The 20766-nt window shown below is 30.2% G+C and overlaps 1 protein-coding gene across 1 annotated transcript; it reads left to right on the forward strand.

The window, feature by feature from the left end:
• The first annotated feature begins 765 nt into the window (after positions 1 to 765).
• On the forward strand, positions 766 to 19039 carry LOC118066041 (uncharacterized). The gene is made up of 4 exons (XM_035081776.1): positions 766 to 3367; positions 14476 to 14709; positions 16978 to 17043; positions 18450 to 19039. Exons 1-4 carry the CDS (start codon positions 1781 to 1783, stop codon positions 18627 to 18629), a joined length of 2067 nt encoding a protein of 688 aa, XP_034937667.1. The 5' UTR covers positions 766 to 1780; the 3' UTR covers positions 18630 to 19039.
• Positions 19040 to 20766: the final 1727 nt, after the last annotated feature.

A 20766-nucleotide genomic window follows, 5' to 3' on the forward strand; every position in this document is an offset into this window, starting at 1 on the left:
GTTATTATGACAGGCAAATCATTCATTTGACTCAAAATTATAGGATAAAGTAGTATGCCAATTAATAATATTTCATATCCTATAATATCCTTAACATCTTTTTGATAAAGATGTAGTAATCACTTAACATCTAATATGATGTTTAATCATTGGAAAACCTTTTCATGTTAAGTCAAGTGATAAATTCAAGCACGTCAGGACCTAATGATTAGGTGTAATAATGAAATAGTATAGTTTGTAATATTGATAATTACACGATTGGTTTTCACATCGTAATATTTGTCGGGTATTAATCGTAAGTATCATAATCACTTACGTGATGATAATTTCCATTGAAAAAAATTAGGATTATTGGATTGGTATTTGCAGACTAGCACGTACCTATTCTTCCGCATTGTTCATTCACCGAGGCAGAACGAGACAGTATGAATTGTTGAAGGATCTTTCTCACCATCATGTCTTTTACCATAATCATCTTTCCTGCCTCAAGGCAAAGCTATGAATTTTTCGGCAGGTGTAACGCCTGTGGTATACCATTAAAGTCCCAGATACTCTCTCGCATACCTTCCTATCCTGGCTGTTCATCTGACTAGTGTTTGTAAGAATCATTTAGTCACAATGATGGACAAGTATTTAAATGAGAAACCGGATAAATTCCTTGTACAAGGTCCGGCAGAGGACGCCACTAAAGTCTAAGAGATCGTCACAAGATAGCCGTGCCTGCGGCAACTCGTAAGACCCATTTTCCCTCTCTACTGGTATTATCTACCAGGCCCCACCAATGCTTGAAGAAGGCTGCCGCGTTAACGCTGTCGATGGTACTCAGTACAGTTAGCGTCGCTCCATACTGCGAACGTGTTTCTTCAATCACAGCGTGGATTCTCTCGTGAATGTATATACTGTTCTGACGGTCTGAAGAAGGCGAGTGTTGTGTTAACTGGTACATCAGGTTTTACCTGCACCGCAACAGGTGTTGACTACCTCGAGAAGAGCTAATCCCCTCCAATTTCTTATGAGATTCCAATTTAAAATTATCTGTTCAATTGACAGAATGAAAAAATTTACAACTGGAATTTTTATGGTGAATCATCATTATTAATATTGATGGGAATCAAGTGTAAATGTAATTAGTGAACTTGATAATAAAATAATTACTATAACAGCAGTGTGAACTTGTTTAGTTAACGTGGCTGACGTGTATTGAAAGATTTATTTCAATTCGAAAACAATCACCTACCTCCTTAATAATTCAGACAATTTTCGCAATTACTCATACCACAACCTTCGCAGCTGGCTTACGCGCTGCGTTATTTAAAATATTATACACACTATCTCTACGCTGTTTCTCATTTATTCAGACTCCAGTCGAGCCGGCAAAAGCATAATTAGAGGCACGTATGTAGCAAGTGGAAATAAAGAAGAAAATAAGAAAAGGGTAGAGAAGATCGTTAATAACTTGGACTCTGTAAATGAATATCCAATAATATTTAACACTTGGAACTTTTACCGACTCAATTAACATATTTGATCGGATCTCAGAATAGATGTCCTTGAATAACCATCCTACCTATAACGGCTTTTGGGGAATTTTATATTTTATTCGAAAAATAAATTAACGGGTATTTAACGTTTTGACGTTAAAAACTCTCCAGGAATGCCATCAACAAAATTATGTAGGCCTGTGGGCAAAGATAAATGAAAGACAAAACAAATAAATTTAAAACGAAAACACATGCACATTTTTTTGCACTAATAGCTTAAGCAATTTTCACAAATTCGAATGGATGAAGTAACTACAATGACAATTTCATCAACACTACCATCAGGCAAAGTCTGTCATCAAAGCCAAGGTGGTAGACAGACTGTGTCAGGTCTGGCCGTTGCCCCCACTTTCTCGCAACTTCCCTCAGAGGCCGGAGCAACGGTATACGTAGCAGGCAGCGCTTCGAAAGCAGATTCTCCAGGCTGGAGTACCATCTTCCCGAAAGTGCAATCGGTCAACAACTGCAGTCTCAACCAGAGAACATCAGAGCATCATCAACAGCAGCCAGCACATGTTGTTAAAATTAAGATTAATCCTGAACTCGATAATAGTCGAGTTATATCAACTGTTCATTTGACGCCAGATGAAACAAACTTACACGAAAACGGGGTCGAGTGTCTTATCAAACACGACAATACCACAAATGTGAATACGAGGAACGTCATTAACGGTGGAGCAAGTGTTATTGAAAGTTGCGTGCGTATTAGTGTTGTAAATGAAGCGGATCATCAGTTGAGTAATCAGCAACGTGACGAAATGGTTCAACGAGGTTCAACTGAAAGTGTTAATAATACTAACCGTTCAAATACATGCTTCTATTATGGACCTTTTCAAAATTCTTTTTCTACTATGATCATGTCCAGTGGTCAGTGTTCTCCTAGTGATACTCTGGACAGTGGTACCTGTAGTGATTTGGATGGAACTCCACCTCCTTTGCCTAAAAAGAAAAACTCCAGTACCATAGTCCTCAGCAGTACTCCAGGTCAACATAATCGAACAGGAAGCCTTACAAGTAGTGGCGCCGAAGGTGATAGCGATGATAATGAGAGTAGTATTAGTTGTGATTCACTCAACAGTGGTGAACTTGCTGCCAGGGTCATCGAGTCTACCTTGAAAAATGATAATGATGTATCATGCGACAAGTCACGCGACTTGTCAAGCAATGACATTAACGTGCAAGTAAAACATGATGATGTGTGTGAAAAAAGTGATTTGAAAGCTACCACTGACGAGCTTGAACGTATCAGGCTGAGTACTAACAACAATAATAAAAATGACGTTAACAAGAATTACGAGAAGAACGAAAAGATTCAAGAGAAGTCGTCAAGCACAGTTGACATGATTTCAAGCTCTACTAGAGAATCATCAAGTACTTTGGTGTCTTCATCCAACACTTGTTCGTTGTCCAAGTCGACTTCCTCAACACCACCAATGCCAAGTCCAAACCCGTTGGCTAACGGACGACTTCAACCATCATCGCCAGTAGTGAAGGAGTGCACATATGAAGAAAGAAAGAAAGAACAAGACCGGCTAGAGCAAGAGACCGCAGCGGCTGAGCGTTATGCCAATTACAATCGTGACAACGGAACAAAATATCTCTATGAGGATGACAGATTTTACAAGTTTCATATTAACGAACTTCAACCAGATAATGATGATTCAGAAAACAGGAAAAAGCTTGAGGATAATGAGGTGGAAGAATATTTCGCCGGATATAAGATTCTTGATAAAGAAGCCATAAGAAGTGCCAAGGGAACTGTTCGTGGAGTCAAGAATAGGGTTCGTGCTGGGATTGCGACTTTTCTACAAAACCCGTCGTCGAAGGTAAATACATCTTGAATGTTATTGTATATACACTAACTTGGGATTTAATTACTTAAAACTTGGTGTACGTGGTTGATAATGGATTAATTAACTTGTAGAAATAGAGATTCAAATCCCGTCTTTTCTAAAACAGTTGCTTTAATCAGAAAATGTTTTATTTAAGCAACGATAAGTAAGTAAATTACTTAATTGTTGAAGTAATTAAATGAATTTATCAGAAAATTAATTATTTAAAATTATGGAGCATTATAAAATGTCATGGTAATGTTCTGTAGTGACCACATAATCGTAGAGCGTAATAAATTTACAGTTAAAAATGTCAACGAGTGTTCAGATTACAACGTTGATGATAGAATGATTTCTAAAGGGTTCTTTCAGCATTGCGTATACATATGTGAACCTGTTACACTCTTGTTGGTATCGTCGATAGCTTCGTCAATGCGGAACAAATCGTAACATAACGGTACTTTCAATAGAACGACATCACATGTACAGAATGAGAAAATTATTCAAGTACCATCTACGGTTTGAATGATAGAATTTCCGCATATGGAATCCAGAGTCAAATAATTTTTGCGATTTTCCTTCCAGCTTTCTTCTCTGGTAAATAATTGAAAAACTTTTTAGAGTAGTAGGTGAAACTTAACTGGTTCCCAAAATTATGCTGTACATATTTTTGAATCAGCATCATCTCAGGTCAAGTGAACTGGTTAATTAAACTTGATTTACGTAGAAAGTCCAATACAGAAAGTCGTGACCAGATCAGACCCAAATTCATAAATGACGCCAGAGGTTATAATGATATTTTGTCCTAAATTTTATTATTAATAATCATTTATACAAACAAAATCAGTAATTATCATTAAATATCTTAAATTGATATCAATGTTTTTGTAGTAAAATAAATATTTTAACGACTCAGTAATAATTTTATTCTTAATAAAAAAACAATTGAAAAGAATTTTAAAAGATTAAATTATTTTTCAACTAAAGAATACTATAAAACATAAATGTAATCTTAAATGTTATACATCAACTTTTAATGAGGTATATTATTTCAATTGTTTTTAAATAATATCTGTGAGGATAATGTTAATCATAAAATCAGCTCACAGTTAATACAAGTGAGAAAAATGTGATGTGAGTAAAAACACGCAACAGTCATAGAATTTGTAGAACAATTTTCCTTGTATGAGGTAAGCACACGTGATAGTAATTTTCAAACAGAAAACTCAACGAAACATGAAATGAAATCTAAATGTCATTCTCGATTTCATTTAAAGAGAGTAAAAATTCATTACAATATTTATTTTTTTTTCCTTTCAAAGTATTCAACTGTAAATATTCAAATTGTTCATCATTTATCAACGTATTGTTAAACGACATTATTTATTCAATGCAGCATGAAAACAAAAATTTCCTGAAGATTCTCAGAAAATGTATTTTGTAGTCTGTCAAGATTCATTCCTTACAGTTAAGGGAAAGTAAGTAGGCGTCAATTTTTGTGTTAATCAGTGAGCACTCAACAACCAGAGTCAATAATTTTGGGCGCAAGGTACAACTTTCGAAATTGCCCCACCGAATATCATGGTTTGCACATCAATGAACAATAATTCAATTGTCCTTTTTTCTACTTAAGTATACATTTATGTATTTTTTCTATTAATATTTTTACTAACAGTCTGAAAAGTTAATATTTAATCAAGTATACTTTCGACATAAATTTAAGTGAATAGCTTTTGACACCACAGCAATAAATATCTTCTTTACTCAATAATTTTCAACAATGCATAAAAAGCTACCTGTTATTATCATCAGTGATTCTGTCAATGAACGCTCTTATGTAAACACTCAATCCCATATTACATCATATCTCAAGTATTAATACAGGCAAAAATCAATCAAGTTTTGTAATTAAATATTAAGTGTATTTCAAGCATGACAGTCTAATTTAAATAGTGTTATAAGTGAAAGTAGTCATCAAGTGTCCCAATTCTCACATAGTAGGTATGTTTGTAGGAGAATGACCTCTATCACTTGCAGTACCCACGAGTGATGACTCAACAGGAATGTGAAGATCCATGCCCATTAAGAAAAACAATAAATTAATGATTATATAAATAAAACGAATATTGATGCCAAGCAAGAAGCTGGGCTATCTATTAAAGATGAATAATTTTAAAGAGTGTTTGCAACTGAGAAGCAGAAAAAAAAATCTCAAGAGACAAGTGGCCGACCTACTTCTTATCTGGTATTCCTTGGGGGCAAAGACTTGTTACATACACGCGTGGAAGGAAGAAATTCTTATGTTGCTTCCTTTTATTTCCTATTCTCATCAAGTATCACTTAGAGTCCACACTCTGCTAACTGGTAGCGAGGTCGAGCGACAGGTGGCGAAAATAGTTCTGTGAATTTCCCGGTTGAAGAAAACACGCGCTGAGCATGTCCATAAGACAAATCGGGTGGGAAAAGAGAAAGCAGGTCAAAGAGACCGCGACGACAACGTAGAAGTAACGATAAACGTCAGTCTCTTCATGAATTCTTCTTTGCTTCCTTTCATTTTAACTTTTTCTCTTTTTTCTACTCTTTATCTTTAATACCTATCCAGCCGAATTTAACCGTCGACTAGACAGATTACATATATCTACTGATTCAGGTAACTTCAATTGTATCAGATGCTCAGTACTCCACTGTCTATCTTTTCTAATTTCTAACTACGCTGGATTTAATTAAAGATGGAAACTTTTATAATTACACTTTATAATGATAGGCTATTTTTGAATACTATCGCTGGTTTAAATAAATTAAAAAATTATTTAGGCTAGGATTTTTAATGATTATGATGATTATTTTTTTCTACTAGAAATTCCTTCTTCTAGTCAGTAATTTAAAAATGGTTCATTGGTTACTCAATCCGAGTAAATAGTTTTCGATTTTCTGCTCTTTCTTGTAACAGGTCACAGAAACTAAATTAAACTTGAAAAAATAAAACGCCTCAAGCAAAGATAATGATAAAAAAAAGTCTACTAGACTAATTTACTTTAATTTAATCTGGACTTTTCTTTATTTTCTACCATGATATTAATGTTTAATGATTCTTTTGTGACGAAAAATATGTGAACTTTCCAAGTAAAGTGGAAGTTTATTAAAACTGAAGCTCAACTTTTAATTTAATTCTTGTAAATTTATAATTTCTGTTGCTTAACTTTGATGTTTTATTGAAAATTTCCTTTTCAGGAAATCTTTTGTTAATACTTTTATTCAATACATTTTTTTAAATGAACAATCTAGCATTAAAACTATCAGTTACATCATTAGCTATTATTAAAATGAATAAACTTTTCATGTTGTTCTGAGATTACATGTAAGTTATTATTTTTTCACAAAATATCCAGATTTAATTGAAAAAAAACTTGATGATTACTCCCAATCGTTGATTCCATCTATTATCAGATCACGTAACAACTTCCGTTTGCACTCACTTTTCCAATTATCCGTAGACTAGCATCGAGCACGAATGACCTTGATACTCTGCCCTGAGATTAAGATAAAACTAGTTGGGGAGAAATGGTAGATGAAGCAAAAGTCACTTGAAAAGAAGCTGGAGATTGGTACATAATCCTTTCACGAGTACATAAACCGTATATAAATATTCTAGTTCTCCGTGAAATTAATTAGCATAAATTTACTTCTTTTCTCCTATATTACTGTAGTAATCTGATATTTAAACATAAAAATAATTAAATCATTTTCCGTTATGTACATTTTTCATGTTAATATTAAAAATAATTCAAAAGATAGAAAGGAAATATGCATATTACATACCAAATATATAAATAATAATATAAGTAGTTCTGGAGTAATATATTTGATAGGATATCTTTTTCACGTTGTTACACTTTAATACCTAAAGTTGTGCAAAGAACATCCAACTGAATCTTAAGCACGTCTGTTCATCGATCATACCTAATCCAACGACCATGCCAACAACCCAAGCTGAAATATGTTATTAACGTCAACAAAAGTTGACATAAAACTATGGGATACTCATTCACACAAATCAGACGTCAATATTCTTCAAGGTATTGCAATGTGTTATTATCGCGAGCCTTTCACTTCTCTATCCTCGTATAGATTATATGATTCAAACACAATAGTTCTTTTCTCTTTACAGCTGCAGGTATGTTGTTAGCATTAGCAAAAAAATCAGGTTATAACATGAAAAAAAGCTTTTAAATCCAAATGATTCCTGTCATGCATTTCTATTTACCAACGAGAGCTTTCCAAGCAGTTCCGGCTTACAAAGGCTCTTTAAGATAATTCCAATTGCCATAGCTATTCATTAGGATTACATTTACGCCATGCGTGACTCTCGTTCACTCACGATTCCACTGAGTAAAAACCAGAGAAAAAAGGATAAGTAACATCGTACATAGGAAGTCAAGTGTGAGATTCTCCAAATGTCTTTGGTTAAAGTTCGCGGAAGTATCAGTACGTTATGTATGTGATACATAATGACTTAATTACTAGAAAATTAACTCAATATTTACATATATATTTTTTATTATTTTTAAAGAAAATTGTTTTTCCTCGTTCTTTAATAAAATAGATAGTTTTATATTCAGTGGTAGTAAAAACGGAATCCAGTTTAGGTCTTAAAAGTAAACCTATCAAGTATTCGTACATTCCAGCGACAAGTTTTGATAGGATCAAATATAAATGTTTATTCTTGAATTGGTTCCACATATTGCACAAACCATTCACATATTGCGCAAATTATTTTTCTTTATTTTTTCTCCACAATTTCACTTATTACTTTCATTAGTTAAGAATGGAATGCACAGAATTCTAAATAATTAATGAATGTAGATAGAGTATTCTTTGACCAACACCTCCAATAGTACCGTTGATGGAGTATTGTTGACAATTAGAGAGTTTTAAATTATTCGGACGCATAATGACGACAACTTTTATGCATACAGTTTATATCTGTAGAATAATGAGTAAGGGAAAGCCATGGAAAATTTTTAGTAGAATGTGAATATTCATCAGCATTTACTTTACGATATAATTGTTTCTTGTTTTATTATTTTATTTCTACGTGGTTGATAATAAAAGAATATTCTTCATAATGGAAAGATCATGATCTTTAATTATCTCAGGGAAAAGATTCAACGGTAGTAATGTAGAATCTTTAACAAAATACTTTACTTTCACTACAAAAAAGGTATTCCATAATTCAATGTAAAAAATAATATATTTATATTACGAGGAGAAGAAAAGTCATAAAAATTTCAATTTATGCTTTACATGCTTTTATTTCCTTTAGTCAGCAGAATTTTCTGCATTTTTGAATTAATATTTAATTATTAAAGGTTATATAATACTTGTTCTAATGTCAATTAATCTCTATCTTTCAATCAAGAATTTTGTTTTGATCTTATCACTATGACTATGCGAAAATAAGAAAAATTTATTACCAGAAAAATAGGTAGTTTTATAAAGAGGAAAAAATATGATTTCAAAATAACTGCAGAAAGTGTAATAAATAAATCACTTTAACATTTATATGAATACTAATATATTTTTACTTTTTTATGAGATAATTAAAAGCTTTTCTTGGAGTAAAAAATACTTTTAGCAGAAAAAGTATAAAAGTTAAATTTTATTCTAGAAAATAATGATCGAAAATTGAAATCTGGAAATAAAAAGAGAAAACTGTGTCAAAAATTGGGTTCAACTGGATACTTTACGATACATTTCATTAGTCATCTCTAGTGAGAATAAAAAGATTAACTGCTAAAGAATTTTCTAAGGAGTTAAAAATGATACCAGAACGTGATGCAATGTATTCACATTTAGAAATTGCATATGTATCGCTATAAAGTCATACAATGATACTGCGTTGTTTCATATAATTAATATGACAAATTATTAATAAATTAAGTTAATGATCATTGCTTATAAATTAAGGAATTATAAGATTGTATCATAATTCATTAATTTCACCAGATTAAAATTAAATAAAAACTTTTCCATTCCACTATTGAGAGATTTGAAAAATACTTAATCATTTTTAATCTCACAGATTGCCTTACGTTTATATTCATTGTGTTACTTAATGACCTAGATCACGGCTAAACCGTAAATTTTTTGTTGATACAGAGTACAATGGTGACACGTTATTTTCGCTCCATCTCGATTAATAGTAATTACACATTCACCGGAAATATCTGAAACATGCTATCATCACATTCCTAGACATTTTTCATTTCTCCACTGTCTTGTTTTGGAAATGAATATATCATCGCACTAGTTCTCAGAGATCTAAACCAGTGTCGTGAAAGCCTCAGGCTCTGCAATAGTAAAGGAAAACAGTAAGACTTTTAGTCTGTTATTATACAAATGACAGACTGCTACGACAAATTCTTATTACTACCCTCGCTTTTGTAACCAAATGTGATAAACAGCCACTCAAGGAATATGCGATTATTAAGTTGTCACGACTATTACTTTTATAAGTCACTGGAGATTCTTTATTTTGCATTTTCATCTTTCTGTGAAAATGGCATCATAAAAATGAATAACTTCTCATAAAAAAATGCTGAAAATTTTGTTATTTATGCTGTGACAGGATTTAATGTCTAGAAGATGGGAAAAGAGTTTATAACATTTTTATTACTTTCATCTCTAATTTTTAGAGTTGGTAAAATTCTTTGTGAATTTATTATGACGATAAATTTATTCATATCATTGTCTTCAACAATTTTATTCTAATTAACAGCCTATGATTCGCATTACGATGGCTGTTATTTAAAGAACTCATGATAACTTTGTGATTAAACTTATGTATATTATTAATGAGTACTAATTTCATAATTTTTCAAATGCATCATTTATTACGACGGCTTTTTATTTAGACAAGCTATAAGTCTTTTATAACCATCTGCTGGTATAGCCTCATTAACTCGTAATGCTTTACAATATCATTAAGTTATTGAAACTCTTAACTCAAGAATACTACGTTTATTCAACAATTCTTATAGTTGAAATGAACTGTGGATAATTATTTATACATAAAAAGTGAATAATCTTCACCAGTTAATGATTATGTATACTTAAATTTTTTTATTAGTTGAACTCATAAATTGAAAAATAATTTACTGTATAAATAAAATGATATGTCAATTTGGTTGTTGATAAAATATATTTTCACTTTAACAACACACTTAAATGTCACAGCTAATTTGAGAAGAATGATTTTACATCATAATTGTAATTCAAAAAAAATATTAAACTTCATGTTATAGAATGGATTGTAGTTTAAAATCGTTTAACATTTACAGCAGAAAATATGAAATTTCAGAATACAAATGTATGTCGTAAAGGCGACAAAATACCATCTGAAGATATGAAATTTGAATTTTCATGGGAATGCTCAGCGTTTCGCATGATTTATTCGATTCAGGTGATTCAATAACTTTCCACATTTATACCAAGTTTATCAAAGTACTTCCAACATCCTAACGGTAAATTCCAGCTCAACGAAACAGCCGACCTGATCTCTCGTAACATTATCCCAGTTGTGGAGAAATCATTGCGGAAATGAATAACATAATTCCCTCACATGTTTTACGCGTGCGCATTATTTCAAATAAATTAATCGATGCTTTTACATCGCCATCTTCTATATGATAAGACCACCAACGATGCACAAAGTTTCACAGCAGGTTTTGATTATCAGTTGTTGATACAAAAGCTTTCTAGAAAGCGTTATTCAAAAGAGATTATTTAAAAAATTCATAGTACTTAGATGTTGTCCTAATGGACTCATTCTATTCAAGCATTAGTTTTTATCGAAAATATTTATTTAATAACTCATTGATTTCTACTTGTCACGTTTTCAATTTATTTTACACACGTCAGGTAGTCTAGTTTTTGCTTCAACCGTGAAGAACTCGCTGGAAAAAAGCTAAATGCAAAAAAATGATTCAACTCAGTGGAGAAATTTTGTTACTTCAAATATTGACATACACTGAAAGGAAAAGTATTTCTTTTAAAGCAATAAAAAAGTTGGCGATTCTGAGAAAATTTACACAAACTTATATCGATACTATAGTTTTATTGGTACGCCAGCTGTATCTTAGTATAAATTTTTCGAAAGTTTAGGAGTTCAAGAACCTCATTTTAGAATTATTCTCTTATTTCTCACTCAAGAGAAAAAAGGAACTTTAATATAAAAGAAAAAAACAATCAAATAAAAAATCAAACGGTTCTTGATACTCCTTTTATCGATGACAATTTGGCTGATGAAAATTAACTTTACAAAAAAATAAAAAAGTATGTGATGAAAGCTATCTTATAATAACTTGGACGAAACCAGCGTGAGACACTCCCATAAATTACCTTCGAACTGTCACGAATTTAATACAAAATCGACGAGGCGTAAGAAATGAAGGTGTAGTTATATTCACTCTTGATGTTTTTTACTAGTTATGTTTCTAATTAGTTTACAGCTGTAAATAATTAATTGATCTCCAAAAAAATTAATAGTACTTTTCAGTCAAATGATAACCAGAAGCATGCCAGGTATAAAATTCACTTTTTCTATATGATACTATTTATGTGGTGCAATAAATTTATTATCGTTTCCTTTTACTAGACATTCTCTTAACTCGCACCTGGTTTAGCAAGTAGTAGTTAACAATCTATGAAAACTCTCGCTCGCAATAGTGAATTAAAGGCTTTACGCCTGCTGGTAACACATTGCGATGACCAATTAAACCGCCTGCTTCAATCCATTCCTTGCAACTTTTCACTGAGATTACGATTTATTGAGCTTGCATGTGCATCCTAGCTTTAGAAAACTTTATCTTTAATATAAGCATAAATTTGAATCCTACCTTAATAAAAGTATTGTTGAGAATAAAAGCGAACAAGGTCACAAAGAAAAAAAAGAGAAATGTCTTGAAGAAAAGATTTTTTATCACTCAAATTAGTGACTGTCCTAATTTTGGAGACTTTGTATAATGACTAGATAAATTGAATCTAATGAACTAATGTCACAAGACCAATGAAGGGAATCACTGTAGACCTAAGAGAAAACTTTCCGTTCCGGTCCAATTCAAAAATCGGCTATTTGCAAGCACGAATGATTTGTAACCACACTCTTCAAGTAAATCGATGTTACTAGTGCTCATGTTACTACAACGTGGAAAAGTAACACGCCTTCATGCTTTCAATATGCATTCATATTTTTCTTTTTTTACTTGTTCTACATAAATATACCTGATATGTAACAGCAGCCTTTTCCTTTTATACACACTTTTTTCCTTCAATATGTTCAACAATAGCTTCGTCGATATAAGGATAACTATACTTAAGGTTGAAAAAACAGAAGGGAAATCATTTTTATTCACGTTTGAGTGAATCGAATATATCATGATTCTTGACATGAATGTAGTTTTTTATAAATAATCACAATGTTGATTATTATTTTTTTTTAACATTTTTTGTTGTAACCAATGTTTAGTAATAACAATTTCAATTCATTCATTATTTAATGTAATTGATTTAACAACAAAAAAAAATATTATTGGAAATAACATTGAAAACAGTTCATTGGTGTAAAGAATTAATGAAATGTCAATTACCCACAAGCGGAACTCCACTTCAATTTCAATACATAACAATATTTAACAATTGTAAAAACTATTTTTTCATAGATAATTGTGAAAAATGCTTTTTCTCATTGAAAATTTACCACCCAATGCAAATATAGTACAAATTAATCCAATTTTACTTGGGTCTAAAAATGAATAAAGAGAATTTTATACAATATTTTCATGATATTGGTTTATTTTTTTAACTAAATCTTCAATGACTAAAAACTAAAATTATTTTTTAACAAATTTCGTAATTAAATATTTTAGTGAAGATCTGCAATTTCCTTTAATGCAATAAAATTACAAAAACCTCATTTACCAAGAATTAAATATGATTTGTTTCATTTAAAGTAAATGAAATAAAACTTCAATTAAAATAATGACTGGTAATTATTTAGAGTCAAAATATGACAAGTATTTATGATTAAAAAAATTCTGTTGAAAAGGAAAGGATATCTGATTAATTGAAAGTATATATAAACTTGAAAACAAAATCAGTGACAATGATTGAAATGCCAATTGATGATTGTCTCAATGTAAATTACAACAGATGTATAATTTAAAACAGAAGTATTTGTGTCATCTTGTTTGTATGAAACCGCGTTTTACTACAGCCACGTAGTGAAAGTTAATACAACATAATCACAATCTTTGTCCCTCAGGTGCGACACAACTGATTTACGTAACTATGCTAGAAAATCTTGTAGGACTATGCTTAAAACGTGCGTATGCACAGAATTTTTCTTTAAAAATACCTATCTCCAATAATTATCATGATTATTATTTCATATCGGGGTGAATTGAGGTATAATCTATTCAATCATTATTTCTACATAGAGTGCAATTATTTTAGTGGGTCAAAAAAAGGATAATCTCATTCTACCAACAAGCTCAGATTGAATAAAATCGTTATAAGATTTAAAAAAAAAATCATTATTTAAAATCTTATAACTTGCTGTAGAAAATATTTTCATGAAAAATTTTATTCACGGTTTGTTTATAAAAAGACATAAACGAAATATTTATCTTCAACAATTCATCATTCTTGAAAAAAAGCCCTGAAATTTTTCATCTAATTTTTTTGTACCTTGAAATTTTTCATTCCACCGAGCTTTTCTCATACTACTTATATAATAGGGAATTTAATACACTGCAGTTTAAAAAGTTCAAAGATTGTGCTCTAAATACATTACAGGAGTACATAATAGAGAATATACAATATTGCTTATTATCATTATAACTTACCGTATTTCTAAGCATAAAAGCTACAAAATAAGATCAAATAAATTTACTAACATAATATTAATTAAACCTCCATCGCCGTAGCATAATCATTATATAAAAAATATTTTCTCAAACAAATTTACCTAATTAATTTCAATCATAAGGATAGATAATTTCGCTTTGACCAAATAAGCAAACTAATAAGCGAACTTGTTACAGAATTACAGGCAAAAGGATAGTGGCAAAGTAGTGGTCTATACAACATCAATGGGAGTGGTTCCAAAAACGAGATTCGCCTGTTTGAAGATGCGACATATTCTAAATACTCACATGGTTCAATATGAGGAACGAGATTTGTATAGAAGTTCTGCTTTACAAACAGAGTTAAAAGATCGCCTAGCCAGTGATTGCGTGCAGGTTCCACAGCTTTTCATTGATGGTCAACACATTGGGGTATGTATCAACACATTAGCATCGTTATCATATCTTCATCCTTTTAGTTCATTAGTCTAGACACTCGACAGGAGCTCGTTTAATCAATCAGTATCAAGCGCAAAGGCATTCATGTAGTATAGACCGGTTTTCTAATACTACTGACACTGTTTCTTGAAAATATGGATCAGTTTACATATAACAGCGTCCTTATATTATAATTATAAACATCATGATTGCATCCCAAGTCACACCATTGGAAAACAATTCACACGTTCTAAATATCTGGGCGTTTATAATATAGCGTGAGGATATCCAAGTTAAATGGAATTTCATCCGGTATTTTTACTCATCACAATGTGTATAAATTACAGAATTGATACGAAGATGGTATCCTCTCTCGTTTATCTTTGACATTTCACGTCAATCCACAAGTTTATGCCGATCGTACTTCATCTTATTCCCTCGTCGTTTCATTACGCAATCCATCGATTATACGAGAAGCATATATGTATGGAATTGAACATTAATAGAAGATACTATGACAACTAATCACCACAAGAATTTATCGAAACTTTTACTAATAAATTCTAACGTAATATCTACAATTGTTTATTAGTCATTGGGTATTTAATTGTTGTCAAGTCGTTTATTATTTATGAAAATATGAATAATAGAAAGTGTGAAGACTTCATTTAAAAATCTTGAAAACTGAAAGAATAATAAGTACCTACAATATAACTGGCAATGAGTACTTGTTTCCACACAACCAACTGTATGATTCACTGTCAGAGGCAGATGCTCACGTGCCCTCTAGATCTTATTGCGCAAAGGCTTTATTGGTGAAGGTTTTTCTGTACTACGAGTCTAGAAAAGTCACTTGAATAACTACGAATACTCACTATTGTACGTGGGAGCTACTTCGTAATCTGATGAGAAAATATTCGAACGTGCAATTTGATCATCTTGAGAAAAAATCATTTAATTAAAAATTTCTCATACAACTTTTTTTTTTTTATTTTCCAAAATGACACTTGAAATTAAGTTAATTGTTTCAAGAACAGGATGTTCTGTGAGAAAATTTCATTTTCAGTTGAGTCCTATTACTGAGTTTATCATCATGTAAAAACTAATATGATTTTTTATAATGTATGAGAAATGTCAGCACAAAATCGAATTACTCTACTTACAAATTTCTTTTTTTCTAACATTTTTGACACCTCTGAATATATTATAAAGTAAAAAGGTCAACATTTCATCATTCAACGTCTTTTTTTCAACTTATATTTGCATTAAAAAAGCGATAGATGATTCTTTGCATTATTCTGTAGACAACTCTTTTCATCATTTTATTCATTTCAAAGAAATTTAGAATAAAACAAAGAGAAACACAATACAAATGTAATTATTTCTTTAATATATCAAATAAATCTTAATATTGTATTCTAGAGGCTACTGTTTCGCATGATTTTTCTTGAGTTATAGAATATCCTCCCACGTTTTTTAGTTGACGTTTATTCCTATTTTTTATTTTATCACCCACGATATTTCGTGAACAGTTGCGTTATTTAAATAGATGTTATAAATTAAACTGAATACTTATCTACTTTTAGAGAGTTATAATAAGTACAGTGAACATATTCAAGTGTCAAAACTATTTCAGTACTTTAACAAAGTTGAACTTTAAAATATTTAAAACTTCCTTAAGTATTTGATAGCTAACCAAAAAAAAAATCTTCATCGTAATGAAGTGAACCTAACAGCTATAATTCTAGGTGTAACATCCTTTCATCTCTGGCTAATGCATCGAGTATTGCAATCTCAAAAGTTAAGAGAATAGACACACGCATATAAGTGAAATGTCAAGCTCCAACTGATCCAAGGCCATTGGAAAAAGAAAGAAAAAGACACAGGTAGCTTATGTTACCTAGAAAATGTTCACAGCTAGAGAAGCGAATGTGCTCTCTCTCACATTTATACTATATATTTATATTGAGATATTTTACATACACCTTTAAATGAAGGGGACTGCATTCCAACCTGACCGCGTCAGATAATTATTTTACATAACGCAAAGAATTGAAAGGATCTATTCAAATAGTACAGTATAACAACATGAAAATAAATAAAAAGTCACTTTATTAATGTCTCCTGTCTTTGATTCATTTGTGTCTCTTACAATCTACTTAACATAAATAAATATGTAATTTTTTTTCAAATATACACTCACGACATAGATTACAATTTATCACAATTATTGACATTTTTTCATAAATATCTTTTTTTCAGGATGCTGATGCTGTTGAACAACTTAATGAGTCTGGGGAATTACGACCTATGCTCAAACCATTTAAAGTAAGTAATTGTCATTTGTTTTTTTCTAGTTATCTGCTACTTACCAATTTACTCATTATCATGATGATAATTGACTTGTTGACGAGTGTATTTATCTTGAATAATTTTTTTACACTGCAATTAATAGAAATCTATTATTAAAATTAATGAGAAAAAAGATTAAATGTTTTCTAATTTTAATTATTCATGATTATTAATTAGTTTGACTGATCATTGATTGTGTTGATTATTGCCAACAACAAGTAAAAGTGTAAAACACAGGATTAGTTAATTTGTTTTATATTGATGAAAAAGTTAATATGGATAATGAATTACTATAAATGTGTGAATGAAAATGAAAGAAATCATATATTATTCAAACAGAGATATTACAAACTTGCAGAACTAATTAGTGTGTACGAGTAGGCATCAGAATTAGTTCGAGTACTACTTAAATACACGCAAGGTTATATGGTCCTTTCACTTTCATCCAACGCAGGGACGACTTCCCTCTCATTTCAAGAATTAAGCTCATAAATTTTCGGTGTCAAGTTGATCGGATTTACCTTGCGTTACAGAAAGGTCGTTCTGTGGACATACTCAACATCATAATTCTTTACACCATAATGTTATGCTAAAATTATTCTATTCATTACTCCACAGAAAATGAATCTAATATCATTATTCTTAAGATTGACATAAGTAACTAAGTTACAAGATATTTTTTTTCTAAAACCTCAATGAAAATAACTGGATTGAAACAGTTAATGATAGCATTGTAAGTAGAGGTATATGTGGCAATCATAGAGATATTTATTTACTTAAGTGTAGCCTTCGGTTTTTTTATTAAATACATTTCTTTCCAATTTTTATCAGAGATAGAGATCATTCTGACTTCAAAAACGTGATATTAATCTTGTATAGACAGAAAGGTTACATTTTATTTGAAGGTTTTAATAAATTTCATTTTATTACATAAAAAAACTAAGAAAAATTTTTTATGAATGTTGAAAAAGTTCTTGATAAAAAATGACCTTTTATTTAACTTATCTAGTAATGTTTGTATTTTTATATATGAACTAAAATACCAGCAAATAAAATTTTATCAGCTGGATAATTATTAAGTGACACTGAAAATTATCTAGCATCAATAACATTGATTGTACCTAAAATATTTCAATAGAAAAATCGGAATTTGTGATATCATTTTATCGTGGAAAAATATTTGTTTGTTCAATTTATAAACTTTTTATGGCATCAATTATATTTATGAGTATATCAACTTTAAAAAAATTCTGTGACTATTGTATTAAAGTTTATATTATTTTTATTAAAGTTTTTAATTAAATAGTCTATTATATATAATAATATATTATTTATGAAAATTTTTTCTTTTGATTATATAAATGTTTCTCTCTTTGTTTCAGTTTCTCGGTGTGCATAAAATTTGCTCTGTTTGCGGCGACGCTGGATTTATTCCATGTACCTCTTGTCACGGCAGTAAAAAATCGTGGCGCTGGCACGGATTTTTAAATGAAATTTGTGCACTTAGATGTACAAATTGTGATGAAATGGGGCTGATGCCTTGTCCAACATGTCTAAGATAAGAGAAATTTATACCGAACATCAAAATTTGCTCAACCGCATGATTTGCCTTCTTCTACTATTTTATAGTTATAAATTTTATTACTCTTTTTCTATAGAATATTATTATAAACTCAATACACATATTAACTGATTAATTTAATATAAATTAATAAGCTCCAGTCTATAATTATATTATTAATTGATGATTAATCATTTAAGAGTGTAATGTATAAAAATGCGTTAACAGTAAATTAATCTGAACGTTGACAATGGTTAAGGTTCATAGGGACGTATTTTTTTAGTATGTTAAAGAATCAATTAAACTTACTGTGATGTAAGTTATTCGAAACGATTGTCATCGGTAGTCAGAGACGCATAGAAATGTAAAATATGAATACTAAATAAAGTCATTAAAGGTTCTGCAAATATATGGAAATGTCTACATGATTATTTCAACTCATTATTAATATTTACATCTGCGATATGACAATTGTGAAATATATTTATACTGTTGTTGTAACTGTTTTATTAATATTTAATTGAATATAATATTTAATTTACACATTTAGAAAAATAACCGCATGAATGTTATGTACAATAAATTTCCGAGGGTTTTGAACCTTTTATCTGACATAATCCTTTCTTATAAAAAGGCATGATTGGTTATCGTCATATCCATCATTGTTTTATTTGGGTATTGAATGGTTGTTAAAAGCAATGGTGGGAGAAATTTTTAATTTAAAGATAAAATAAAATTTTTTTTCGCTTATTTACGTATATAATACAATGCGCAGTGCGTTTGTACCTTGCTAGTAAACTTAAAAAAAGTATTTGTTTACATACATTAATAATTCCATCACGACAAAAATGGCTATATACATATTTGAGACTCAACATAATCTATTGTCAGGATTTTATATTATTTATAATTCATGACATTTATATACTTTGCACGTTTGAAATAAAAATAATACAATATTTAAAACTATTGATCGACAGAATTTAATATATTTGAGCATTCGGTGGAAATCATAATAATTAATTCATATTCACAGAGAAATTCAAACAAGGCTTATTTTTGGGACAATGTGAATACTGTGTAAAAAGTTCTCTTATAAAAGTAAAATTTTACATTTCTCGTTATTATTACAAAAAATACTATTGTTATAACTATAAATATTATCATAATTGCTGTTTGATAGTCATGAATTTAACAACAATAAAATTTGGTTAAAAAGAAACAATACATTAAATTTTTCCACTGGAAGACTTTATTCTCCACGAATGCTTTTGTCTACACGTGCAACAAGTTAAATCGATAGTTGCAGCACACTTGAAGCATTATTTTGTATAAGCTGTTCTGTATCTGTATCTACTACAACGTAGCATGCAGAATGATTGCATCTACCTTGCTTCAAGATGTCTATATTTCTTGTCGGTTTCTTTCTGAAATATTTCTATACAAATATTGCTATTTTGGAGTACTTCTATTCCTATCCTTTGAAAATGATTCTACTCTCAAATTGGAATATAAAATGATCCAATAATACTTTAAAAATAATGATGTAAGATATTAGATGAAATAATTAGAATTGTGAAGTAATATCTTCATAATTAACTCAATGAACTAGGAGTTCTATTGAATTATTTGTAGACTAAGCTTGTATAATTATACTGTAATTGCCATTGTATTTTTATTATCTCATAATGTCTTATTTATATTATTAATATTGCCAATAATTACGAATGAGCAAATGTAAATATAGATTTGAGTACAGAAAACGTGCGTAAAACGTTTCAACTGGAAAAATGCTTGCAGCAGATATCGATCTACTAACCTTCCGTTCCCTCATATAACTGGGATTCGCACGTGTATGAACATCGTTGAGATCTACACCAAGTCCGGAAATGTTGACATAAAATAAAAAATAAAAAAAAAGTAGAAAAATCTAATCAAATATAGATGAAATTGTAGACTAATACTATTACAAAATAAATAAATAAATAAAAATAAAATCTTTAATATCTACAATAGAATGTAATTTTAATAGCCGGTGATTTTTCAATTAAAGAAGTTTTTATTGCTAACACAACTCTGTAATGAAGTAAAACATACTGCAACAGTACAAATCAATTTTCACATTTTTTTACTGATAT

Source organism: Chelonus insularis, unplaced genomic scaffold (genome assembly GCF_013357705.1).
Source record: "Chelonus insularis isolate UGA/USDA-ARS -01 unplaced genomic scaffold, ASM1335770v1 contig_326_pilon, whole genome shotgun sequence".
NCBI classification, from domain to species: Eukaryota; Metazoa; Arthropoda; class Insecta; order Hymenoptera; family Braconidae; genus Chelonus; species Chelonus insularis.

Coding starts and splice junctions, on each gene's coding strand:
- LOC118066041 (XM_035081776.1), top strand. CDS start 1,781: ATGGATGAAGTAACTACAATGACAATTTCATCAACACTACCATCAGGC. Junction 3,368..14,475: donor TACAAAACCCGTCGTCGAAG/GTAAATACATCT, acceptor AACTTGTTACAG/AATTACAGGCAAAAGGATAG. Junction 17,044..18,449: donor CTATGCTCAAACCATTTAAA/GTAAGTAATTGT, acceptor TCTTTGTTTCAG/TTTCTCGGTGTGCATAAAAT.